Here is a 27,422-nt window from a genome sequence, read left to right on the forward strand (position 1 = left end):
GACAGGGAGGGATAATTCACCCATTATGGTCATGGGCAAAAGGCAGACTCAGGGGAGAAAAAAAAGAACATAGATGTATTATAGACACTAACAACAACAACGCTTAACAGGGTAGGTCAGTGAGAAGCATTACCACATCTTGAGAACACCTTCCCCCCACCCCTCCCTTCTTCCCGGGCTCAGCTCTGCTCCCGATATCTCTACCTCCTCCCCCCAGCGGCGCAGGGGCAGGGAATGGGGGGTGCAGTCAGTGCTGCCACTTCTTCCATCTTTGGAGGGGGAACTTCTTCCCCCTGCTTCAGCGTGCTCCCCCTCTCACAGGAGACAGTCCTCCACAAACTTTCTCCGATGTTAGTCCTTCCCATGGGCTGCAGCATTTTCCTAGCTGCTCCAGCATGGGATGCCAACTTTCTCCAGCTGGATTCCCTCCCACGGCTGCAGCCCTTCCCAAGCTGCTCTGTCATGGGACACCCCCGCATGCTGCAGTCCTCCCAGCGCTAAACTATAACAGCAGGGGCTGCTTCTTCCCACAGGATCCCAGCTGGCTTTGGGCACAGCCACCTTAACTGGTATTGTGAGGCCCCTCACAGGCCATAAATCAGTGTCTGCTCCACCGTAGATCTCCATGGGTGGCAGGGGGGGCCGCCCTGCCGTCTCACCACAGGATACAGGGGGGTCTCTGCTCCTGCACACCTTCTCCCTCCTTTCTTCCTCTGTTCCTCCACTGACCTTGGTGTTCACACAGCTGCTGCAACTCCTTACCAGGTTCTTTCTTAAATACGTTATGGCAGAGGCGCAGCTGATTGGCTTGGCCCTGGTGAAGAGGTGGGGCCGACTTGGAGCCAGGGGAGCTTCAAGAAGCTTCTCACAGGGGGGAGTCTGCTGTAGCCCCCTCCCCTGACACCAAAAAACCCCACCACTCACCCAAACCCAGGACAACAGGGTATCCATCAAAGCAAGGACAGACTCGAGCAGACTGTTCAGGTGCCTGACAAACACGTTCTAATACATGTCAGTAAATATATATACATATATATATATATATGTGTATGTGTCTGTTCACTAGAAATGCAAATGAATTCCTTAAAATCTGTAGTTTACAGGGACATATTTTCCTTACCTGGTGAAATGATTGATAAATTATGTTCTCCAAATAACCCCCTCAGCCTTGCACATGTGAAGTGTGGAAGAGATCAATCTGATGATCTCTACAAGCCCCCAGGGCTTGCACCCCCTTTCTTCATGATGCAAAACCTGCAACATACCTGTGATTTCACCAGGTTTTGCCACTTGCACTCACAAGGTAGGTAATGAGAGATCACTAACCTGGAACAGCTGATCTTTAGGGGACCTCAGGGCATTCACACTTTAAATGACTTCATATGTGCAGGGATCCTGAGGGAACGATTTGGAGAACTCCCTCACTGACCTGACCATTGAGTGATAACAGTAGCTGGGAGAAATGACCATCAGAATATCAGAGTGGAAATGATCCGTACTGGGATTTCTGGAGGAGTAAGATCAGTAGTTATAATTGCTAAATGTGTCTAAGCAGAAACTTTTATGACAGTATTAAAAATCATGTGAACACTTACTCCTTTTTCATTTGTATTTCATAGTGATTAAGGTTCCGATACAGCAAACTGATCTGAGCAGGCGTTTCCAAGAGACTCTGGGTTTGGGTTCCCTCAGCCTTTTTCTTCATTCATTAAGCTAAACTGAAGATAGAGTAGACAGCTTGTGGATTGTGATGTTCCTTAGCAAACTTAGATTTTGGACTGTGACTTTTTTACTGGTTGTAAACATTTTGTATTTTTCAAATCAGGAGAAGGCTGATAAAGAGAGCCCAGGTACGGACAAGCATGATGGGGTCCAGGAGGACATTCTGGACAATGCAGTTCATGATGGTGAAGCAGAACTGGAAAGACATCAGGATGGTGTTGGTATTGAAGGTGATGAAACAAGAAAGGAAGCCCATCCAGCAGAGGTAATTGGAGATGAGATTACACAAGTGATTGAATTTGAGGGTATATGCATATGGTTTAGTTGCAGTGGGCAAGATGCTACTAATAAAATTATAAAAACCTCAAGTTACACTGAGGTATTTTTGCCTCGTGCTATATATTCAGTATGTGTTAACTCCCTGAATCCTTTTCTTTGCATTTAAAATCAGTATGGAGGTAAGGTTTTTTTCATTACCATGGGCTACCACAAAGTGGTTTGCTGAGGGTATTGCATTCCAAGTCACCTGGACGTATTGTGAAGTCTCCTTACCATTTTGCTTGAATACTGTTATTTTACTTGAGTCTCATTTATTTAGATTTCTTAATACATACTTACTTTGCACATATTAGGCTTCATTTGAAATGTGATATACTGTCTGGTGCACCCTGGTACAAGGGGAATTTTGATAGCCTCGAGCAGCGTTTAGGGGCTGGAGCCATAATGAGTGGGAAGAGGCTAAGTTCATGTTGGAGATAAAAATGCTAACAGGGGGTCTTGTTGCTGTCATCCTCTCCCTGAAGGGGTATTATAGAGAAGACAAAGCCAGACTCTTCTCGGACCTTGAGTTTTAGTAGACTGTGTGAGATGTTGAAAGCAGTGTGGTTGTGACAAGATGGAGCACAGCGTGCATTCATGAGCTTGCTGAGAATTGGGGTAAATTTGTTGATTCTGAGTTGTGGGTGGGCTCCTTTCCGTACATAGCCTGTCTGACTTGCAGCCACTAGCTCAGATATCCGTGCAGCACGGATAGGTCCCTGGTGCTGTGCTCTCCACCATGGTCATGCTGTAAAGATTTACCATTCCGTATTTTATGTAGGTGGCTGTTTTATTTCATCTGTCCCCAGATGACAAACAAACTCGGGCATAACCTACAGTCAGCAAATACCTCAGCATGTGCATACAGCAAATCCCTGGGCTGCCCACAGGAATATCCTACCTGGTAGTTGTCTGGATGTCTAACCACAGACTCTCTGTCTAGAGTACAAGTACAAGATTGGAGCCTCAGGACAAAGCTAAACTTTTTAAAAAATAAATTCAAGACTGCATCCAGGAGTACACAGTTCAAGGTCCATGCTTAGAGTAGCGAAACATGGACAGTGTAGGTCAGAGAAAAAACACTTGCATTCTGCAATTTTTTTTAAAAATGTATAACAGAATTGCAGCACTGCTTCTTCTACATAGTTTCCCTTGCCATAACCTTCCCACAGTAAATTATAAGATGTAACTGTGGTTTTCCTCATCTACCTATAATTATGGGCTTCATAACTTTGTCATCTCAAGCACTGTAATTACTGCTCAGCAGGTTTGATTAGGGCTTTTTGATTACTTGGTTCTTTTATTTTTCTTACACCAAAAGGAGAATCGTAGTGATATCAAGAATCAGTCATATAGAGAAGATGTGGAGCAGGTTCAACAAAGTGTGTGCCAGAAGAGTCGAGTCCTGAAATCTGCAGCAGCTGAGAAAGATGATCTGGAATCTAATCCACCAGTTTCTGCACATGAGGTAACCCACATTCTCTTATTTCAAACTGCATTTTTCAGGGCAGTTGAATTTTTGTTTCCACATGGGCTTCAGCTGAAGTTCTGTTATTAAAGAAGAGGCAATTACTGTTGCATCAAAATCAAGACCATTGTGTATACTTCTGCTTTATGTCCATGATAGTTTTGAACCTTATCCAAAGTGCTAGCCACATTATATTTTTCAGTGGATCTGTTCAAAAGAGCAATTTTGGTTTTCAGAGCAAACATAATCAGTTTTTATTTTATGATATTTAGAGTTTCTCTTTAAATTGTTAACCAATACACTTCTTTCCATGTTATTATAGTTAGCTGTGATAGTCTTTGACATCATAAGGAAGGCAGATTAGAAAACTGAAATCCAAGGGCGGTTCAACATAAGAAAATAATTGAAATAAAAGAAAGGAGAAAAATTTCAAGCTGAATGAATAACAGGGTACATTACTAAATGACATTACTAAGTCTATTCTTTAAGTGTAAGAGTGTTACATCACAAGTGCCCCATGACTGCTGATCCCTGGTTACCACATTCTTAAATTGAAGGTAGGGCCAGATCTAATCTTCAAAGTTAAATCTGTAGGCAGGTCTGCAGCTGGCCTGTCCATTGGCAGGTCTTACCTGGGACTTGCGCATCTGCTCTACCTGGAGACCCAAGCAGAATTTCCCAAAAGTCTTGTGAGTCTGAGGATGTTCCTGCTGACTGGAAGCTAGCTGGTGTTGTTCCAATTTACAAGAAAAGGATGAGGGAAGACCCAGGAAACTACAGACCTGTTAGTCTAACCTCAGTTCCTGGAAAAATTATGGATAAGATCATACCGGAAACTACTGAAAAACATTTGAAGAACAATGCAATCATCACAGAGTCATAGTATCATTTAGGTTAGAAAAGACCTTTAAGATCATGGAGTCCAACCATAAACCTAACACTGTTAAGTCCACCACTAAACCATGTCCATAAGTGCCACATCTACACATCTTTTAAATACCTCCAGGGATGGTGACTCAACTACTTCCTTGGACAGGTTGTTCTAATGCTTGACAGCCCTTTCAGTGAAGGAATTATTCCTGATATCCAATCTGAACCTCCCCTGGTGCTACTTGAGGCTATCTCCTCCCGTCTTATCACTTGCTACTTGGGACACCCTTGTCTTTAAATTGGAGAGATGTGGATTTGACAGACAGACCACTCAGTGGATAAGGGACTGGCTGGATGGTCACACTCAAAGAGTTGTGGTCAATGGCTCGATGTCCAAATGGAGAGCAGTGACGAGTGGCGTTCCTCAGGGATGGTTCCTCAGCGTTGGGATCAGCACTCCTTAACATCTCTGTTGGAGACATGGGCGGTGGGACCGAGTGCACCCTCACAAGTTTGCTGATGACACCGAGCTGTGTGGTGCGGTGACACGCAGGAGGGCAGGAATGGCATCTAGAGGGACCTGGGCAGGCTTTGCCCCAAGAAGGCAAACAGCATCCTGGGGTGCATTAAACATAGTCAGTCAAAAAAGGTGATTATTCCACTGTATTTAGTGTTGATGTGGCCTCACCTTGAATACTGTGTGCAGTTCTGGTCCCACCTTAAGTCCTTGAATGCTTCCAGAGGAGGGCAGCAAAGCTGGTGAAAGAGCTGGAAGGAATGTCATGTGAGGAGCGACTCAGGACTTTGGGTTTGTCTAGTTTGGGGAAAAGGAGGCTGAGAGGCAACCTCATTGCTCTCTGCAGCTTCCTGAGGAGGGCGAGTGGACAGTGCTGAGCTCTTCTCCCTGGGATACAGTGGTAGGACACATAGGAATAGTTAAAAGCTGTGTCAGGGGAGGTTTAGACCAGACGTTAGGAAACATTTCTTTACCGAGAGGGTGATTAAACACTGGAACAGGCTTCCTGGAGAGATGATTGATGCCCCAAGCCTGTCAGTGTTTAAGAGGCATTTGGACAATGCCCTTAGTAACATGCTCTAACTTTTGGTCAGCCCTGAATTGGTCAGGCAGTTGGACTAGATGTTCACTGTAGGTCCCTTTCAACTTAAAATATTCTATTCTGTTCTATTCTATACTGTTCCATTCTAAACATGATCTCTAAGTGTTTGTATTCAACTGATTTGGAACTTACAAAGAAAAGGGTAAGTAGGTTCTGCTGATTTCCAGAGAAAGGTCTTGGATAAGAAAGGATTTAGACTGTGGGCTGTGAAGCCTGAGTCACATTTGGCCATTTCTACCAGGCCTGCACTGTGAAGAATCAGCAGAGGAGCTGTGGCTTGGACCTGAAGGACAGTAGCTGGTTAGCAATGTCCATTCTCTTCCCTTCTCATGTTTTCCTTCCTCTCCAACCATCTGATGGACTGAAAAACCATGGGAAACGTTAAAACTATTGTGTGGGGAGATTGACACTTTCTATGTGTCTGTGTATCCAGGGAGGCAGTGTGATGGTGTACATTGAAAAGATCATACAAACAAGCAAATATGTACACAGCAATCCTGAGGTTTTTCTTAGTGTCAGGACACTTACTTTTCTGTGTGTTTTGATCTGCTTATATTTCAATCTGGTAAAGTGGATTTCCTCCTCACTCTGTGATAGCTTAGCTGAGTTCTTCTGCTTACTTCAGTTCTATGGCACTCTGAAGTCTCTTAAGATGAAATCTTATGTCTGAATTGATACAGCCGTTATGGATGTGTACGCAGAGAAATGGAAAAGTTCTCTGATGGACTATTTAATGAGTGGTCCCCTTCAGTTTTGACTGAAAATAACCAGAAGAGTTCAAATAAATAGAGTTATTCTTTTCCAGTAATGTCTACAATATGCTACATGTTTCCCACACTTGGAAACAGGTATATTTTGGATAGCTTATGACCCACAGAGAGACAGACGACAGGGACAAGTTACAGGTGACATGACTGCAGTGTAACTGGCTGCTTCCTAGTAAAATAGTATCTAAAGCAGCAATACAGTAAGTTTATCAAACAGGAATTTTTTATCGTTGCTGATTTTATATGTTGGTACCATGGAGAAGCTCACACTGTAGCCATATCTGTATATTTGTATGCATTCACTCACATGAAGTTTATACATTGAACAGATCACAGTTTACACCAGATATAGACAGGTACTGGGGGAAGGGAAATGCAGAAAGAATTTTAAGATATTGCCATGTGACCTAATAAGCCTGTGACATTTCATTTATGTTGTCTAATAGCTGAAGGTGATAAAGAGGATTATGTTTTACATCTGAATGGGTGCTGGCTAAGAGCATCCACTTGGGCAACAACCTCAGCTCAGCTGATGGGCTGTTAAATCTGGCCACACCTCAAGTGATTTGTCCTTCTGTCCTTGTGGGAACTGATGGTAATGCCAGGGACACTCTCTGGAACTCCCCATTCCCTTGCTCCCCATCCTGGTTGAGACATGGCTCCCTAATGCTCTTGTCTTACCCCAGATTTTGGATAGCACTTGTGACAGCAGCAGCTGTGGCTTTGTGTCACAGCCAAGCTGCTTCATGCATGAGTGGCCCTGTGACCACCGGCTGGAGAGATGGTGCTGGTGAAGGACATTGGTATATCAAGGCAGGTGCTGAGCAGAAGGAATTGGAGGTGTGATGGAGAGGTTGAAGTCCATGAATGTGTAAGGCAGAAGGGGGAGAGGACAGGATAGACCTGTGAATTTATCAGTAGCACAGGTAGTTGCAGGAAAGATACTATTTGAAAGTGGAGATAATCAGTTTCAAACTTAAAATGATGGGCAGAGATTTCATAACTGTCTAAGCAGTGCTGTCAAACCAAGATGACTGCAGAGGTGGTGGGTAGTGATGGAGGTTCCAGCTTCTGGGTCCTGGCTGACCCACAGAGGTTATGGGGGAAGCCACAGCAGGATTTAGGCATGGCTTAAATATGTGATGCAATGTGTTACAGTCAGAAAACTTGTTGGTGTAGGAGCTTCAGAAATAAGAATACTGTTTTGCATTGTAGGACACAGGTGCAGAAATGTTTGTCCAGAAGGAACTATTTCCTGGAGTGCAAGTAAACACTGAATATTTTGAAGAGGAACAAAAGGTCAATGAGTTGAAAAAAGAAGTGGCCGAACTGGATATCGTACTTATAAATGAACAACTGAAAGAGCTGGAGGTATGAAAATTGCAAAGCCATTCCTCATTGTTAATGTAGTGATACACTTACAGAATTATGATTCACTTGGGCAAAACAAAATTGTTGCATATAATCTTATGTGATGTTTAACTGACTGCATGATTAGTTAGCTTGTCTACTAGGTAATCTGCAATCACTCTTCCTTAATGCATGTATGTCCGTGTAAATACCATATTTCGTACTGCTCTTCTAGAGTGCACTAGTATATACACCTGTGATTGCACATGTGCTTCCATGATGTGTGCAGGCATGCATGCTTGTTTGCATGTGAATGAGCAAGCATGTGTTTGTAGATGTGTCAGTATTTAACTGTATTTTGTGTTGAAAGCTGAAAGTGTTTAAGATCTTCTTTTAATCCCCTCTCTGTGGTGGCCTTGATTGTAGAATTTACAAACTGAACTGGAAACATGGAAAGCAAAATCTTCATGTCATAGTCAAGAAGCATTTCCCAGTGCAACAGGATCAAACAGAGCAGAGTTGCAAACCACAGAGCCTGCAGTGCCCTGCTGGGACAGGCTGCTTCAAGAACTAGATGCTGTTAAGGCAGTGAAGCAACAACAGTACTGTTTAATTAATGAATACCAGAAAAATCTTTCTGCTGCACAGTCCTCAATGAAAAATTTGTCAACAGAAAAAGACAACATAAAGATGTAAGTATAATTGAGGGCTTTGGTTAACAGGTTGCAGAACAAATATGGTCCTAGACTGAACTTCAGTAATGCACAGAGAAGAATATGGTTTATCCATCTCATTAACATTAGGTAGTAAGAGAAGTCTCATAGGTTTGTAAGTTCAAACAGCCTTAAACATAAACATTTCTGGTGGTTCTCTGGTATCCTTTAGCACCACCTACGCATTTTTTAGGCAGGAGAATGGTTGCTGTGCTAAAGACCTAGATAAAAGCTGTATTAAAATATTTTTGCAAAAATTTGGCAGATGTGCAATTAATTTTTCTTTAAGGATTCACCATTTCTAATTTTTTTCCGAGTGAAATATCTCATTGCTCTGAAAATTGACCTTATTTGATAGGAAGTATTCTATGGCAATAGCTAAATACTGTATCAGTTCAGAGATAACCAACACACACAAAATATTTAGTAACTTGTATGAATTAGCCTTCAAAACATGGAAGTAGGCTATCAGCGACAGTAATGTATCACAGTAGTTTAGAAATCCTTAAAATAATTTATAGAATTGTTAATTTATAGGAAAGATATTGGAAAAAATGGAATAAAAATCTAGCTCCTAAGTGTATTTTAGATGGGAATTTCAAAGTATGCTTGGAAAGAAAAAATTAGTAGATAAACTCCTCCAAATTAATCTTGAGTGAATGGGAAATTTTGAAGTTTTTCTTATAACTAAGCTTTATCTTCATTGTAAGTCAGAAATTACCATAAAATGTTGCTAATTCACTTGGAGATGACTTAACACTACTGTTGATTTTTTAAATTATATTTACTGTATCTTTAAAGGGAGGCTACATTCCTTTAGGAAATGACACATTCTATATTAATATATACTTCAATTTTAGAGAATATACAGAATATATCTTTCCTGCAGAGGCGTTTAGAAATAATGAATGCTCTACAGATATGCAAGAAATTATGATACTTCAACAGTGGTTAGGAAATTTGTGAGAGAACATTGAGAGATGCATGTGATTGTGTGAATAAAATGAGTGAATCATTTTCTAAACAGTGAAATTATTTTTTTTAAATGTGACTAGTCCATGCTTTAGGAGAATTTTATTTCTTTTTTAAATGCTACTCATATTTTTGGCAGGGGTCCTACGAACAACACAGTTCTTCTGGAGAAAATTAAGGCATGCATAGAGTCCTTACGAAAAGAAAGAGATGTCTTAAACCAGTTGAAAACTCAGCAAGAAAGTTTATCTCAGCATTTAACATGCATGGATAAAGTGTTAACCGAAAGCCAAATGAGGCAACTGGAACAATGGTGGCAACACATGGAACAAACAGTGCAAAAGAAACATGATCAAGTTGTGGCAGAAATTGATGAATTTAACCTGCTTATGAATAAAGCACAGGATATTCAGAGACTAATACAAGAACAGTATTTACAAGCAGAGTTACATTCCTCAGCTGCAGGAAAAGCCAAATACCCTGTACTTTGGACCACAGAGCTACAGGACATTAAACATGGTCTTTCTCTATTAAAAAGAAGGATTGAACTGCAGATGAAAAGAATCTGGAGTGATCAAGAGAAGGTGGCTTTGGAGAACTCCATACATGATTTGCAGAATAAATTGGAAGCGTTAGCAATGCAACAAACTCCTCGAGAGGATGTTCAGATCACTGGTCCTGCTGTCATGAAACACGAAATGGTAAAGAGGCTGAAAGAAAATATTTCATGGGTCAAAGATACGCTGTCCTCTCTTGATCAGAAAGCAGCACTTTTCCCCAGTGATGTTAAATCACAGATCAGAAGTTGTCAGCTTATGAACACAGAAGTTCTAAACAGAGAGCCTGAGATTGTATCACTGGATTATGGGCTCCAGCACATCATTCCTAACTTGAAGCCAGAGGAGATCTCTGATATGACCTTTCTTTTACAAGCACTGCAGAATTCATACAAGGCTCTTGTTTTAAAATCAGCTCAGAGATTACAGCACCTAGAACTCCAGCTGGAGGAGAGGCAAAGACTTATTGCAGAAATAGAAAAAGTTCACTGTCAGCTTCGAAATGCTGAGATGCTTGCCGGGCCTGACATGAACCAAACCAGCACATGGTCAGAATTAATCAATCAACAAGACATTTTAAAGGAGATTTTAAAGGACATACAAGAAATAGAAGGGCTTATCTCATCCCACTGTAAAGAGAGTCAGGTCACAGCTGGGGAACTGAGCCTGTCAGAACAACTATTTTTGATCGATCAGTTAAGAAGTCTGAAGAATAGAGCAAGGAAGACACAGAGGCAAATTCAGAGTAAACTTCATGAAGTAGAAAAAAAGATAGTTGTCTACAGGGAGTTTGCTGAAGGAATGACTTCATTGCAGCAAGATCTTAATGATCTGCGGTGTGGTGAAATGAACATGGAAGAAGAATCAATAGGTGCCAAGCAGGAAATGAAGGATAAATGCAAAGCACTTAGAGAAAAAGTACTAGCTTTTCAGTCCAATTTGTCACAAATATTGAAGTACAGAGAAATCTTTGAATGTGTAGGTCTAAAATGGGACTCACTACAGCTGGATGAATTGCAAACTAAGTTTTTTAAAATTAAAAATAAAATTAAAGGGAAGATAATACATTTTGATAATGTTGCTAGGGAATGCGATAAGATTCAAGCATTGCTAAATGAAATTCGGACTCTGACATCTACTGTAAAAAAAGAAGCTAACATCCTAAATGATAGCTGTAGCTCTTCCCCTGCTGAGAAGCTTATATCTGCACAGATTCAGTTTCAGACAGTTCAACAAATCTTGTACTTAACCCAGGAGGTAGCAAATCAAATAAACAAAAATGAGGTCTTTGATACACCATTCAAAGAATCTAAGAGGAAAGAAATGAAGAGCCTGGAGAAAGATGTTGAGGAATTGAATCAGTTTCTTCAAAACTTGATCTCTGGTCTCCAGTGTGTAAACAAGGAAGATACCCAGAGTGAAGTAGAACATATATTGCACATAATAAAGCATATTCAATTAGAGCTCCAGCAGCCACTTCTGATAGACATAAAAACAATGCAGTATGAAAAGATACGGTGGGATGCAATTCAGAATATGATGCAAGCAAAGTTTTCTGCTATTAAATGTATAATGGAAAAAGAGAGTGAAAACCAAGAAGAAAAATCTCTTGCTGCTGGTGTAGAAACAAAATTAGAGACACTGCAAGATTATGAAATACAACTGAAGACAGACATTGCTGCCCGTGTTGTAAGTATATTTAATAAACGTAAGGTATGGCCATACATCTTTTCCTAATAATTAGATTAGGTGTCTGTGACTAGTGTTTATATTTTCATTACTTATATCCTCCTTTTATTCCAATAACTGAATTGGATCATCATCATCTCTGCATTGGTGAATATTATGGGAATCATGATAAGAAACTAAGAATGCAAAGGAATCAGTTGTATTCTGTTTTATTATAATCAAGCAGTGGGGATTAACACGAGAAAAGAAGGGTAAAGAGGAGGAAGGAGAAAGTTTTCTTGAAATACTGAGCTGAGGAGAGACTGGGTGCAGTTGTCCTGGGATTATTATTGGGACAGGTTTTATGTAACGTTTTCAATAATGACAGTGAAGAAAAAAACAGAAGCTCCTACTTTCTACTATAAAGAAAAAGCTTACTAGTTGAGAATGGTCAAGGAGAGTAAAGTACAGGTCAAACCAATGTGATCAGGCCTCCGTAAGGGTAAGCAAAGGAAAGGCAACTGGAATCCAAGGCTTTAACACTAGTATTTGAGGTATTGCTAGGGTACTGCTGGAGGATTAACCCAATTCTTGATGTCTTTGTCAAGAGAGATCCATAAACTGGAGCAGATGCTGTTAGAGGGATGAAGAATGTTGAGGGCAGTTAATAAAACTGAATTTGCTCAATCTCGCTAACTGAAGACAAGTGGGAAATCCAGCTGAGAAATGTAATTGGGCTGGATGTACACTTAATGAATGGAAAAGGGCTGCTTAAGCTGAAGAACAGTGTTAATTAATACAAGGAGAAGGAGTTAGTGAATAAATTTCTGTTGGAAACCAGAAGAATGGTAACCTTCATAGCAGAGAGGTTCTGGAACTGTGTCCTGGTCAAGAAGACCTGTGCCCTGACTGCCTAAGAGATCAATGGGTATGAACAAGGAAATAGGAGGTAGTAGCTGTAACAGGGGGAGGGACTTAGCATCCCTGATGGACTTATGGTCCTCCTGCCAGATTTCCTGGTTTGTTGTGCTTCTTCACTGCTTTGGTATTGTGTGGGAAGCACAGTGCCAGTTTGTCTGCCCCATGAGAAACCAAGAGCTGTCAAAGTCACACATCATTCTGTGTATAAATACATACAAGAAGAGGATTTAGTGAGAAACAATTTGGTAAGAGATATCCCCTGGAGCAGAATAACACATCAATGTGTGGGCTTTCCTTGTCAAACAGGACATATATTTCCATGTCCATAAGCGATCTTATGGCTTTTGTGTCGTACCATCCTTCTCTCTGGACTTTTCTGGTATTGGCCATTTCCTCATAACTCCTGTTCCTATGGCTGAGGGCAACCAATCTATAGGTTACAGCACTGATCTGTGCCAACATAGGTAGCAGAGTGCATTTGCCATGTGTCCTCCCTTGCCTCCTCAGGCCAATTCTGGGAGCACTGGTCTCAAAGACAGCGAAGTATGAAATTCTGAAAAGACCACCTGGTGATGTAGAGGAGCACAGCAGTCTTTCTTGATTGTTCCTTTGTCTTTTTAACATTTCCAGAGTGCTTTGGAAGAGGCATGTAAGACTGGTGAGCTTTATACCAAGGCTGTTCAGAGGGCTTCCAGGTTCCTTGAGGGCTATGAAGCTCGAGTCCACTCTGCTGCAGCAGAGCTTGATGGCTCAGAGGGGTCCTGTCAAAGCCCACAATGGAAACAAGAAGAGTTCAACTCTGCAAAGGCTAAAATAGAAAGCCTGTACTTCAAGCTGAAAAACCTAGTGAAACCAGAAGACAAAATATGTCTGGAAAATACTTTAACAGAACTAGTCAAGAAGAGTTTGGCATTGAGGGAGAAGGCTCAAAGAAAGGAAGCTGATGAACAGAGGTAGGTTTAAGAGACCTTCCTAGATCATGTTACTTATTAGAAATTTGACTGATAATAAATGCAGGGTTGTTTCTAGTCTGATAGAACCAGGTAATTCAGCAGAAAGAACTGTAAGCATTTCTATTGTTCCCAGATTTGACTGTAATGGAAGGAAAATTACCATACAATAATCATATTTTTACTACTTTACAATGCTATCATTTTTAGTTTTTAACAAAAAGTATGTATGGGGTTCAACTGAGGGTCATAGTGTGCCAGAATCAGGAGAAAGCACGTTTCCACAGTCTCTAGTTCAGTGCTGGTGCAGGTTAGAATCCAGTGCTGCTGGTTCTATTGAGCATAACCTTAAAATCTGCTTTTATAATGAAACAAATACTTTAAAGGCTTTGGTAATAAAAAAGGAAATTATAAGATATAGAAATAAGAAATTGGAATTATACAGACCACACATTGTAGGGACAGATAGAAAGTGTGTTGCAAACTGGGAATTAATTTTTGGGAATGTCTGAGGTGGGTGGAGACCTAGATCGGGACATACAGTTATTTTGAGCAGCTCAGTGGCTGATATATGGATATACGTACCTATATTTCTTTACCTCTGGGGCATTTCTACCTGCATCTCTAAAGTATCTCAGGTATCGGACCTGAAGTGTGTAACATGCTAACTGAAGATCACTTGCAATATAGTAAGAACTACCAGTTCAGAAGATTATTTCTTTTATTCTAGTGGGCCTTATGGTTGGAGACAGGAGCAACCACAACAAATTTTAATTGGTCTATTAACTGTTTCCTATAGGTATTTTGAAAAATACAGAAGCTACACAAAAATCAAAGATAAGGTGTGTGATCATCTTAACAAACTGGAAAAGATGCTTAGGCAGTCTTTGTCTCAAATACCAATGTCTTATAAAGAAGCTTTGGAGCACTTAGAAGAAAGCAAGGTAAGGCAGGCTCTGAAAAACTTGAAAAGTTCATGCAAAATTGTGATGCAGCAATGCACACCATATGGTATCATAGCAGAAAGAAGTGAAATACTTTATCCTGTATTTATGAATATATAAACCCACAGAATATATTTATATACTTATAAAAAGACCAGATTATACTAGGCCATGTAAAATGAGTACCTCTGCTGTAGAAATCAAACATTATCTGTGCTTAAGATAGTGTTGCATTTCTGTTCAGATCCCTCGTTGCTTCTTTGCAGGACCAGGACTGATCAGATTTCTACCATTGCTGTTGTTTTCCCTCAGAAGTGGTGCCGCCACACCAGACCACTGCTATAATCAACCTCTTTGCTGTCTTCTCTTTTAGTGTTCATCATATTACAGGCTTGTCATTTTATAGATCTGTAACTCCTGCTCATTTCTGTTCCCTTCCAAATAACCAAAAAGAAGTAAGAAAATGTAATTGCCTGGGCATACTGTTCTTCTGTTTTGTTTGTTTTATGTACCCCATCTTTCTCCACAGTCTTAGCCAACAGAATTCTCTCATTACAACGGTATTTAACCAGCTCGGTGGAGTGATTGCCATTTTATTAGAGAATCCTCTAAATCATGTTACTGAATGCTTCATTAACACTTCTGACTGTATTATTTTATTTATTTGTTTGTTTTTCCTATAAGATTTTAGTCTCCAACATTAATGCAGCTGAAGATGATCTTGTGAAGCTGAGGCAGGTCTCTGGAGAGCTGATGAGGTTATGCAAAAGAAGTGACAGGGCACTGGGCAGGATTGTAACAGTGCTGTGGGAAAATTGGCTGGGTTTGCTTGAGGCAGCAAAAGGGCTGGAAATTAACAGTGAAGAACTAAAGCAGGAATGGAAATTCATCAATGAAGAGGTGGGTTGCTCAACAAACTAAGTTTTGGGGAACATGGTAGGGATGGGTCCCTTAGTAAAATGGCGTGTAAGGGGCTGAGATCAGTGCAGAACATCGTTTCCCACCAGCCAGTTATCCCAGCCTTTCTTGAACCTGGAGTCAAAAACGATGGGGTTATTTTTAGTACAAATTCTCTGAACCCAGAACAGCTCTGTGTGTGGTTATGTGCTTTGTTAGAGCAAACACAAATGTTTTGGCACACTTCAGAGGTTCAAGTTCTCTGGCTATTTAATTCCCAGTACTTAGTCATGTGTATGAGTAAATGAATAATGTAACTGAACATGATGGAATAAAAAAGCACTTTATCTTATGCTTTGACATGCTGTTTACTTAGCTGGAACGAGAAACAATAATTCTCGATAAGCTCCAGGAAGAACAGCCAGAAAGTCTTAAAGAGAAAGAAAAGGCCACCAGCGAGGAACTGGTAGAATTACTAGATTTTGTGAACTCATTTGAGGAAAACATCAACCAGCAACAGCTCCTCTTACTCTTACTACTTCACCGAATAAGAAACATCCTGAATACATCTGAAAATACTGAGTCAGAAGCTGCCCTTCCTGCCTTATGTGAGATAAAGGCAATGCAGGATCGCTGTAAAAAGTAAGTGGTGTGGAATTTCTGTTGAAGATATGACATCGACTACTTATAAACACAGTGTTTTATTGGGTATTAAAGAATATATGAAAGCTGTATTGCACTTAAAATTATAGTGGACACCCTACTGGGTCAGACCAATGCTCCATCTAACCCATCTGCTGTCTTCAGCATGGGCGTTGGGCGGTAGTAGCTAGGGAGGAGACCAGAGCCTGGCCATAATGTGTGTGGGCTGCAATTTGTGTTCAAGTGTAGAAGGCATCAGGAGGGACGATGGTTGATTTTGGAATTTTCAAGCTCTTGTGAACTTCAATGAGATGTTTGGGTCTTCCACTCTTATGAAAATCAGACCTTGTGCTTTTTGCAACAACGCAACTTTTGCCTGCCTTAGTGCCACTGTTTAAAATTTGCCTCAAGTATGTTTTGCAAACCTGTGATTGTACTCACCCGTCTCCATCCCTGCTTTTTGACGTGGAAGTCTTTGTGAACATCTGCTCTGCCAGCGTTTTCAGACTCTGAGAACCTGAGCTCTGTTTGCTGTTTAAATACGCATTGCTCTCTGATTTGGTCTATGGAACATACTTTGTTTAGCAGTATCTGAAGACTCATTTTTGAAGAAACTGAGACAATGAAAGACAGAAACTCAGAGATTTAGTTACATAAAATAATATTAAAATACAGACAAATGTGGTTCTGGATATATATATTTAAAATACCTGTGTTAAGCATGCTCTTTGATTACTTCTTAGTGTAAAGTCTAACAATATGTTCTTGCTGGAAATCTTTCATAGGTTGTATGAAAAGAATCAAGACCATAAGGATTCAGTACAAGCTGAGATTCAAGAGAGGAACAAGATCACTGAAGAAATAAGTGCTGTGACAAATGTGTTACAGAATGCTGCATCTGTATTATTACAAGATGCAACTGGAAAGGCAGGACAACTGGAGGTTGGTAACAGCTCTGTTACTGGGTGGGGACTTTCAGAATGTTCTTTTATGCTGGGGCTTGAACTTGCTCCAAATAAAATTAGTGACAAAGTAGTGACAAGTGCATATGCACTTTGACTTAAAGAGAATAAATCTGGCTCAGCAGAATATGACTGGCCCTGCCATGTCTTTGGTTTGTGCTCCTCTATGTGGTCCAGTTAGCAGCCGTAGAAGTCTTTCCAGATTGCAGAGAGTTTAACAGCCAGTTGCGTGCCCTTTAGGAAGGACTGCTTAGCATACATCCTGCGCCTCTTCCCCCACTGTGTACCTAGCCAGGGCAGCTTCGGATGCTCTGAAGTTGATGTCCCATGTCAGGGGTTTAAACTAGTAAATGCTTTTTAGAAATCAAATTTTGATCAAGACCACAGTCTCCACCAGCAGCAACCATTACCCTGCAGCTATAATTCCTGTAATTTCAGTATATTTTTGTTACCCTTCTTTGATTTCCTGACTTTATGAAAGGGTATTATTCCTAACACTTCCTGAATGTGGGTTTAGTTATTATTTTAATTATATTTGTTTCAATTTAGTCTTATTGTTCTTTATGTTACTATCTTAAAGTCTTGATCAAAAAATAATTTTTAATTATATTTAATCAACTTATCTTTTACCTGTAGAACTTTATAATTTATTTATTCTAACCTACTAAGTTCTATTACAAATTTAGGCTCTCTTTGCTGAGTCTTGTACAAAAAATGTTTGGCGTTCCTCACCATGTATCTTTGTTTAGAAGATGGATGCTTGAAGCTGGCAAATGGCTAGGAAAACTATAGAAGCCAAAGACTGAGGTGGATGATATGAACATTTTCATAGGGGTTAGCATCTTGAAGAAGTTCCAAAAACCTATGAGCCAGCATTACTGTGGTGAAACCTTGTGGATTTGTCTGAAAGGGATAGTTTTCTATTTAAAATTATTCAGCATTATAATTTAGATTTGGGTCTGTTCTTTTTCTGAGTTCTTTGTATCCAGGAGGAAATGTTACCACTAGAGGTGCATGATGCCTGCTCTTTTCTGTCACATCCAAACTGTGCTCCACTGAGCACCTAAAACTCACCCAGAAGTGAGTTTAGACCTTGTTCCTGTTCCTGGCAGCAAGTGGCACAAGCAAATGTTAGCAGAAATCGCATGAAATTATTTCTTTGTAGCAGTATGTCACAGCAGGCCTGTTCCTTTTGAAAAGATTCACCTGAAAGGGTTGAAAAATTCCTTAATTTTGCCTAATGCAATCGCCAGTAAGCCAAAATCTGCAGGGCAATTTCATCTCTATTTCCAAAGAAAACCTAGTTTCTATAAAATCTATCACATTATTTGTGCCCCCATTGCGTTTATTGAATGGAAATGCCTGTTTCACTTCCAGATGACAAGTCTAGGTTAGTCAGGTGGCAAAATTTTAACTCACCAACATAAATGAATATGCAAAGGAAAGTGATATCATCTAGTCCCCTAGGAAAAAAACTGGGAGTTTTGACAGATATCTGCTTTCTAGCTAAATAATCTGTGAAATGTTAACGTGCATTTATATACAGAAACCAGTTTGCAGAGACGTGCTTTGTTTTGGAGACTAATGTTGTAACTAATTCTTTCAAATTCAAGTCAGGGAATCTATAAACTCACATAAATGTTGACACAATCTTAATTGGGCCGTTTGACAACAACAGCCTTCGCTATGGTAGAATGAGACACTCAGCTGTTTCATGGTTTTGAGGTTTTTAATATCAGACTCAGTTGTCGTGGGATGACAGGAAATAAATCAATCTCAGACTCTTACGTATTTCTTCTGTGCACCATATTCATGCGAGGGAAAAAGATTCCCAAGTGAAGACTAGGAGTTAACGGATTACCATTACCCCTGATTGAAAAAGAAAAGGATATTAATTTTAATGGCTTTCATTGCCTGATAGGAGGTTTAGATCACTTTCCCCAATAACTTGAGTCACATTTGAGTTTCTGAAACAGCTGAGCATTGGGAAAAGGAACCATAAAGCAAACAAACAGAACTTTCCAACTTGAAATTCTAGAAAACGTTCAAAACAAATGAGTTTCTTCATTCTTTCTGCAAGAGGACTTAGATCGGATTTTATTTCTAGGCCACAGGCTGTAGACAGTTGTTCAAGTTTCTTTTATCTCATAAAACCTACATTCTTCATGTAGAACTGGGAACTACTGTTTCGAAAGGAGCCTGCTGTGCTGCTCTGCGTAATTGCCTGAAAGCAGACACTTCAGCTTGAAACCTGTTGCTTTTTGTGGCCTTTGTGTTGTTTATAATAATGAAGGAATGAACGTTGGCTATTAAACATCTTTCAAAGAGAAAATGCACTTTTGGCAAAAGGGAGAGCACAAAGGTTAACATTTAATCATAGGAGCACTTCAAATGATTACATTGCTGTACCTGTCAATAAACACCAGTGCGTCAGTTGCCTGACATGGGAGTAGTATCAAGTTTAATTAATTCTTACAGATTGAAAAGCATCATTTGATTAAATGAGTGAGTATTTCTCAAAGTTTATCTGCTCTCAGAGGTAGTCAAATTAGGTTTGATACAACAAAAACAACTTTTCCAAATCATATTCATGGGAGGATATATAAAACACAATATGTATGTATGTATATATATACATATCTCTGTATACACACATGCATGTACACTCAGTAAAAACTGGGTAAAGCTTCTGAAGTTATTCTTAATTTTGTAGGAGGTCCAGAGTGTGATTGCTAAAAAAAGTCAAACTCTAAAGGATATCATGGAGAAACTCCGGATCAAGTATTCTGAAATGTATACAATAGTTCCTGCTGAGATTGAAACACAGCTGGAAGACTGCAAGAAGGTATTGCAAGACCTAGAAGACAAGGTAACTGTTGATGTAATTATTCATGTTTACCTTTTTGTAATGTATAAGTAAGTATAGCAATATTTGATGAATGCTGTAACTATAAAATTCAACTTGAAACACTGATTATTTTCATTTGCATTTTTGCCAGTATGTAAGTGAAAATGTATGCATGAGGAAAGATTCATCATGTTAACTGTCTCCTTTTAGAATAACCTTACAGTAAGCAGTGTGAATATAATATTTTTCTGTTAAAAGAGGACATGGCAGAACCACTAGCAATAAAGTCTTGGATATGATACTGATCCCATCTTCTATCCAGTCTGATTCTTAAACTAAATTAGTAATCAAAGTTGATTGGGAAGTCTGTATAGCTTAACTGAGAAGATATTTTCAGACTGAGTTAAAAGAGGACTTTGAAACTGGATTTTTTTTTTTTTTTATCTAATTGTCTACATATAGTAGGGTATCGTGGCACAGTTCTTTATACCACCCCTTGGGACATGGTTGCATTCCTTTAAAAGCAGGCAGGGAATTTAAATAACTAAATAACATTGCCTCGGCTTTTTGCAGTGTTTTCTGTCTACAGCAGGTATAAGCAGTTAACCGAAAGCAAAATTAAAGGAAAATGGAGTAATACTGTAAGTTTGGGGTCAGGTTTTAGTTTGGTATAATTATCATCATTGTTATTTATTAATTTGTGTTAATTTTAAATAGAAAAAATCTTTCAGTTCTCTTATTTCAGAAATAATATTTTGTAATGCTAATTTTAAAGGTGAAATCTCAGTTAATTTGATAAAACTTAAAAGTTTAATAAAATGGTTTTAAAATCCAATTACTTGTTAGCATCTATCAAATTATTCATTCATTTTATGCTGCATTAAGCGTTTAGAGATGTATTCATTACAGTCTATTAGTTTCAATTTGGTTAACTTTGTAGTTTCTGTTTCAAAATGGAACCAGTCCTTATAGAACCAACAACTGTGTAGGAGAGAGAAAGATAAGGGAAGTAAACCAGTATATATGCTTTGTGGGGTTTTTTTGTTGTTTACCGTTTCATTTACCGAGGCAAAAGATTATCCCAATGCACTTATTACATGTTGGAGTGAAAGAACCAGTTCTGGAAACTAGATAACATTTGCTTTTCATATTAGGTAGTGGAAAATAATATAAACTACCTTGGAATTTTTAAAAATGCATTTAGGAAACAAAAAAAATTCTAGTGGAACTGGAGATCAGTTTAGTTGCAGACTAGGAGATACCAGCATGTGTTCTATTGAATTAACTTGTCATATTTTAATGACATTCTGTTTTCTTCTAAATCTGCTAAACTAAACATGAAAATAAATTGTACTTTTGATGCCAGGTATTGTATGTGAAAAATATAATAAATTTATGCCAGTAAGAAGTTTTGAAATTAAAATCCTGCCCTACTGATTACCATAGCATTGACAGATGCAGTGTTTTTTCTGAGGAAAGATATGAAGTCAGTGCTTTGCCTGCTTTCTTATTTCCAGCAGTGTCACAGCATTCATACATGGTTCTCTTCTGTTTTGGAAACTAGCACTACAAACATCAATGATTTTTCATGTTTGGTATACTCCAGGTCAACTGTTCAGTGATTACAGTCTGAGTTCCTTTTTCCAAGGAGTCTTAGGTACTAAGTACAGACTGGACTTCATAGCTTTTTTGTATAATTATGAATATTTGAGAGGAGCACCATTCTTCTTTTTGCTATATATTTATTTTGCTTAATGCATTTTTAATCAATACAATACCTTACTATGGATATTAAGTTGGTCTGACACTACATGTTGGAATCTATAAATAATAAATAATGTTAATAAAATTAAGAAAAAAATATGGATAAATAATTTATGAAGTAATTATTTTAATTCCAATTCCTGCAAAAGGGATAAAGTATTTCAGTATAAAGAGCTTCAACCAGAATAATTACTAAACTAGAAATCTTTTTACATCAGTGCAGCATAATGCTGTGCAACGTGCATGTGCCCAATAAATCCTAGGGCTGCAGCACACAAAGAATTTACCATGATTGAACAAATTCCTGGTGCTTGGCTGACCCTAACAGCTATCTGGGTTCAGTAAGAGAAGACATCACTTTTGGCTAAGAACAAGGACTTTCTCACTTCATCTAGTCCATAGTAACTTGGTACCTTACTGTGTTGTTCATTTCTGTGCTCAGGCAATTACTCAACTTCAGCTTACTTGAGAGTTTTCCTCTTTATGTAGAAAATCAGGCCTTCTGCTGTATTGATTTTTCATTTCTGTGGAGTTCTGCAGAGTAAAATTAAGTTCCACATACTTTATGGGGCCCAGAGCCTTTTATTTTAGTAATAAATCTCTACATGTATATTTAGAAATTTACTATGTATTTATGCACTTCCATATTCCCTTATTTCTTACATGGATGTAATAGCTGTGAGCTAAGACATAAAGGTGTCATTCTAGGCTTCTTACAGCACGATTCTAAATGTGCCTATTTCCACAATGCAGCATGATTAGCCTCTGTTACAGATTAGAATAGGGGCAGCTGAAACGAAGCAGCCAGGGAGTTGCAGTGTCTTATTGTTTGTTTCTTCCAGGCTTGCCTCTTAAATGAGAGAAAATTATTGAATAACATGTAAATATTGAACCTGCTCACATTAATGCTTCTCCCTGCAAATGTAATTGCATTCCTGTGTTTTTACGTGACTCGGCAAGAGAAACATGAAAAGAATTTGAATATTTTTGGTGAGGTGGTACACAGAAACAAGCAGATCTTTGTAATCTCTCCTATTGTTTTCTCTTTACTCTGACAGGTTAGTTTTGAAATCTTGCAGACCTCCCCTCAGTATGTGCTGAAAAGAAAAGCGGAAACTATTAATAGTGGCCTTCAAGCTATTGAAAAGATGTTACAACAGAAGAGTGAAAACATTGCAAAAGCCAAAGAAGTTCAGAAGGTAATGTTGCCAAAAAAATTTTGTGCATGTTAAAGATTTTCGGTTGTTTCTACAGAGCCTGGTTTAGCAGGAGCATAAAGTAGCCCTGCATTCATTTTATGTCTGTAAAAGGAGAAGTACAAGAAAGCATTTTTCTGGTGAATATTTTACCAATTCTTTCTCACAGGAAAATACATGGTTTTTTCAACCGTTTTCAATCACACCAGTAGGTGCACAGTGTTCTGTTCTCATCATATCGGTTCTGAAATCTTCGCAATTCCAAATGCCCCACGGGAAGAGCAAATAACTGCTGTTATCTTTGAGCCTGACCTTATATTTCATTTACCCTCTCTCCACATGCAGCACATCTGGGATATGCTGGACCTTTGGCATTACAAACTCAATGAACTGGATGCAGAAGTGCATGATATAGTAGAGCAGGACTCCTGCCATGCACAGGAGTTGATGGATATCTTAGTGACCCCCCTTCAGCAGTACCAACAGGTGTCGCAGCTTGCTGAGCGCCGAACTGCCATTTTAAACAAGGTAGATGCAAATGTAAAAAGTTTTTTTAAAAATCAACATACAGGCTTTGTATAAAACATCATTAAAGGCTCTCCAATGAATAGAGAGTCAAAAACCTGTTGTAGGTGCGTTAGTTTATTGTAGCTCAGAGTTTCTGGAGTGGCAAACATCACCTCCAGCTGCTACCCCAAAGGACTGGCTCTGCACGGTGGTTGATGGGGGTTAGCATGAGGAATTCATGCCCCTGGATGGGTGATGAAATGGTTCTCTATGGCTGCTAATGGGCTATCTATTAAAGTAACATTGCCATATAAATTGCAACAATGTCCCCGTGAAATGTAGCATGTAAGCACCAAAGTTACATCTGATTAGAGGAGATAGCCTGAGATCATGAAACTGTTCAGAAAAAAATATGATCTTTGTTTCACCATACTAACCTAACTAACCTTGATGAAAATATATCCCTTTTTCTTCTCATCTTGTCCGCAGATGTGTTTATCTTGTACAGTGAACAGAAATGCATTTGTGCCTTTTTGTAAAATCCTGTCATTTCCTAGGCTGCCAACAAGATGGAAGAATATGATGAACTCTTGAAGAATGTGAAAGTTTGGATAGAAAACACCAACTGCTTGCTAAGAGCACATGCTCAAAATGACTCTGCAAAAAGCTTACGTAAACATACTGATGATCTTCAGGTAAGTGTTAATGCAGATGTATGGCCTTGTAAGAACTGGTTGTTCTGTACAGACGTGATTTTGCATCCTTAAGTCTTACTGACATAAATTATGTATCATTTCAGTAAATACTCCAAGTGAAAAATAGTTATCATTGACACTCATGAAATATAGATAGATACTTTTCAGTGTTGGACGTATCTATCTTGTGAAAGTGTAGAACTATAGTACATCTATCCTCCAAAAATGTGTGATTGTCTTCTGTTACCATACTGTGTGGCTATAATCAGTTTTTACTGCCTGAATATATATGGTTCTTTCTGTATCGTGTCTGTATGTGATCCAGAAGGGGTAAAGTGCTGTTTTGATGTGTGTGTGCTAGGTGGAAACTTTAAAGTGAATTGTGATTTGGAAGGCAGTTCTCACTGTAACTGGAAGGTAATTCTTACTGGTAATTTCAAGAATCAAATGTTTGTAATGTTACAGGGAAGATCAAGGCCAGGCAAGTGCCAAGAGGGTTTTTGGCAATTTCATATTTGAAATTCAAGTTTTCTATATGTCTACTCCTTGGCTTAGGCCAAGAAAGTTGGTGCTCTGAAGATAGATTTTTGTATTCAAACTAGTAAAAATTACATACAAAAAGTGGCTGACTGTTCTGTACTGTTATGTTACAGAGCATGTAAATGCAATGGGAAGATTGTGATTTCCAAAATCTGTGAATATTTTTGAAACAAAAGCTTATTGTCTCCTGTGTTTGTCATTTGGGGTGTTTTATATGTTCTGGGACAGGAAACTAGTAGATTTGGAAATGCACCCACGTCTTGCATTAGAGTTGAGACATGCATTCAGTCATTTCCTTCAGACACCACAGAGACAAGTGGATCACAAGCATTTCTTGCAACCCTCACTGTTCTTCATGGTGACATGAGCTGTATTTAATCCTAAAGCTCATCCAGTTAGCTGCAGGAGGTGGGAAGAATCTTCCCATCATGCACAACTGGCCAGATACTTTCTGGAGCTTTTTGTTACATCTGCTGTCTGCAGACTGCTGTGCAGAAAACCCTTTTCAGGTGTCTGGTTGACATGTCTTGTTCATGTACTTGGGATCAGCCTGATCATGGCACAGGAGCTGGAGAGGAATCTTCTCCAGAATCTCATACTCTTCTTCTGTGGGGATGGGACCTCTCTCTGAATTTGAAAGCTTCCTTTTCATTCCTTTTGTCATGCTCATGTAGACTTATTTTATCTAACTGATTCCCTTATAATCATGGTGTCAGTCTCTCAGTTTTCTGCCAGCAAGATGCAGCAGTTCAGTTCCCTTAGGAGTGAAGTGTTTTAGTCTGTACTAAGCTTTTGGGAATATATGCAATGGTCAATGATATGCAGGAAATTAAAACAGATTCCTTCTGGTCCTAACCTCTGTGAAGCTTTCATGTTAACCATTGATGGATCAAACTAAGCTCTTATTTTGTCTCCAGATGGCTTTGGAAGACTCAGAGCAAAAGCAAAATCTTCTACACAGTGTTTACTTGGAGCTGGAGGAACTAACACCAGTCTTTGAAACAGACAGTGTCATTCAACAGCTAAATGAAATAGATAATCAAGTAGGAACTTTACAGCATGAGATAGCAGAGATTCTTCCACAGATCCAGCATGTGGCAGATGTAAGTTTGAGTGATCTCTAAGTGCCTTTTATCAGAACTTCACCATATGTTATGGAATATGGCTTATATTGTGTGCATAGAAAAAAGGTGTGCTGGTTTTTAGTGGGTGTGCCAAGTGAGTAAATTAGTTGTTTGGAAAGAAACCATCAGAAGGTATTTGGTGTCTAATTAAGCTGTAAAGTTGAAAAGTATTGATGAAACTCCTTGTTTAGGAAGAGAAATGCAGGGCTTATCTTGGTGGAGGGTAGGGCTCCTATTCAGAAGCACCTGGACAGGCTGGAGAAATGTGCTGAGAGAAGCCTCATGAAATGCAATAGAGGCAGATGCCACATCCTGCACCCAGGAGGGAACGTGTCCAAATACCATTATGGGCTGGGGGCCAACCAGCTGGAAAGCAGCTTTGCCAAAAGGGCTGATAGTCCCGGTGGACAAGTTGACCATGACACAGCAGCATGGTCTTCCAGCAAGAAGGCTAAGAGTATTGTGGGCTGCCTGAGCAAGAGTGTAGCCAGGAAGTCCATGGGAGCAATCCTTCTTTTTGGCACTTGTGAGGTCACATTTGGGTGCTGTGCCCAGTTTTAGATTCCCCAGTGTAAGAAAGACATAGAGGAGCAAGTCCGGGAAGGGCCATCAAGGTGACTGAGGGGCTGTAACACAGGACATAGGAGGAAAGACTGGGCGGGCTGGGTCAGTTCAGCCTGGAGAAGAGACAGCTCTGGGCTAGAGCAATATTACAGCTGCCTGCTGCTACATAATGGGAGACTATAGGCAAGATAGAGCCAGACTCTTCATGGGATGTGCAGAGAAAAGATGAGCAGAGACAAACTCAAATTATAACATAGGAAATTCCATCTACATATAAGGAAGGATATTTTTTTGTGGTGAGATTGGTCAAACATTAGATATGGGGCCCACAGTTGAGGTGAAATCCCTATCCCAGGAGATACTCAAATCTCAACAGGATCAGGCCCCAAATGACCTGCTCTGAGGGGCACCAGAGACCTCCTGAGATCTCTTCCAAGCTCATTTCTTCTGTGACTCTGTCTCTATGAGAGTTCACAAGCAGCTGTGCTGTATGTGGATCCATTTTCTATCTGACAAGGCTCTTCATAAAGGAAGCTCCAACAGTGTAATTAGATCAGTTTCATATGCTGATAAATATCACCACTGGAAAAGTGTCTTCTCAATACTGGCAATTTATACTGTGACTTTCCAGTTCTGTACTCAGGGTTTAAAACAGACCAGGTGACCTTCAGAAGTTATGACAATACATAATTTATAATAGCTAGCCTTTTGATTAGCAGCATCCATTAGCATGACCTGCATATGCTGCACTTGTTTTTCAGGTGTTTCTTTTTAAATTTAAGTAAAAGGCAGAAATGCAAGCTGGCTTTGGTTTTTCGAGGGAGTTTCTAAACTGTACTATCTACAAATATTCTCTTTGTTGCCCAAATCTAGGAATTGGATGCCATTGAATCTCATGTGAAAGTGTTTGAGAAGGATATTGCTAAAATGAAGACAATCCTATCATCAGAGGATCTGTTAGAATTTTCTCCCAAAGACCAACTTAAACATGGACAGGTCTGTGAAAACTCATATATAGTTTTTTTTTCCCTATGTATTTATGCATAAATCAGTATAAATATGCTTTCACAAGCATAAGGCTGTTTTGTGACTGCAGACTGCCATGAACAAGTTTTAGTGTATGACTTGGAAATGTTAGTATCACACAAATTCTAACTCTCAGATCAAAGATTGAAAATATTATTTCAGCCATGATTTTTGGCTACTTTCTAAAGTAGCAAGTAGTGCAATCCAGGAGGAGCACTTTGGTAGAGCAAAACAGTTGGTGCAGAGAACCTGATGTCTGTGTTGTATGTGTCTAGGGGGCTTGCTTTGGAGTGGTTCTGTAGAATGGACATCCATTAGT

General features: G+C 39.4%; 1 protein-coding gene across 8 annotated transcripts in view; it reads left to right on the plus strand.

The window, feature by feature from the left end:
- The window catches only part of SYNE2 (spectrin repeat containing nuclear envelope protein 2), a 198,665-nt gene that overhangs the window by 75,308 nt on the left and 95,935 nt on the right, over positions 1–27,422 (plus strand). For all 8 annotated transcript variants that reach the window (XM_042798988.1, XM_042798991.1, XM_042798987.1 and 5 more), the window contains exons 45-60: positions 1,826–1,987; positions 3,362–3,508; positions 7,479–7,634; positions 8,040–8,305; positions 9,438–11,544; positions 13,075–13,397; positions 14,194–14,338; positions 15,023–15,238; positions 15,612–15,877; positions 16,663–16,819; positions 19,553–19,708; positions 22,510–22,650; positions 22,993–23,175; positions 23,712–23,849; positions 25,307–25,492; positions 26,951–27,073. In XM_042798988.1, coding sequence (XP_042654922.1) covers positions 1,826–1,987; positions 3,362–3,508; positions 7,479–7,634; positions 8,040–8,305; positions 9,438–11,544; positions 13,075–13,397; positions 14,194–14,338; positions 15,023–15,238; positions 15,612–15,877; positions 16,663–16,819; positions 19,553–19,708; positions 22,510–22,650; positions 22,993–23,175; positions 23,712–23,849; positions 25,307–25,492; positions 26,951–27,073 — 4,872 coding nt within the window. The remainder of the gene's footprint in view (positions 1–1,825; positions 1,988–3,361; positions 3,509–7,478; positions 7,635–8,039; positions 8,306–9,437; positions 11,545–13,074; positions 13,398–14,193; positions 14,339–15,022; positions 15,239–15,611; positions 15,878–16,662; positions 16,820–19,552; positions 19,709–22,509; positions 22,651–22,992; positions 23,176–23,711; positions 23,850–25,306; positions 25,493–26,950; positions 27,074–27,422) is intronic.

Source organism: Tyto alba, unplaced genomic scaffold (assembly GCF_018691265.1).
Source record: "Tyto alba isolate M040663 unplaced genomic scaffold, T.alba_DEE_v4.0 Super-Scaffold_29, whole genome shotgun sequence".
Classification (NCBI taxonomy): Eukaryota; Metazoa; Chordata; class Aves; order Strigiformes; family Tytonidae; genus Tyto; species Tyto alba.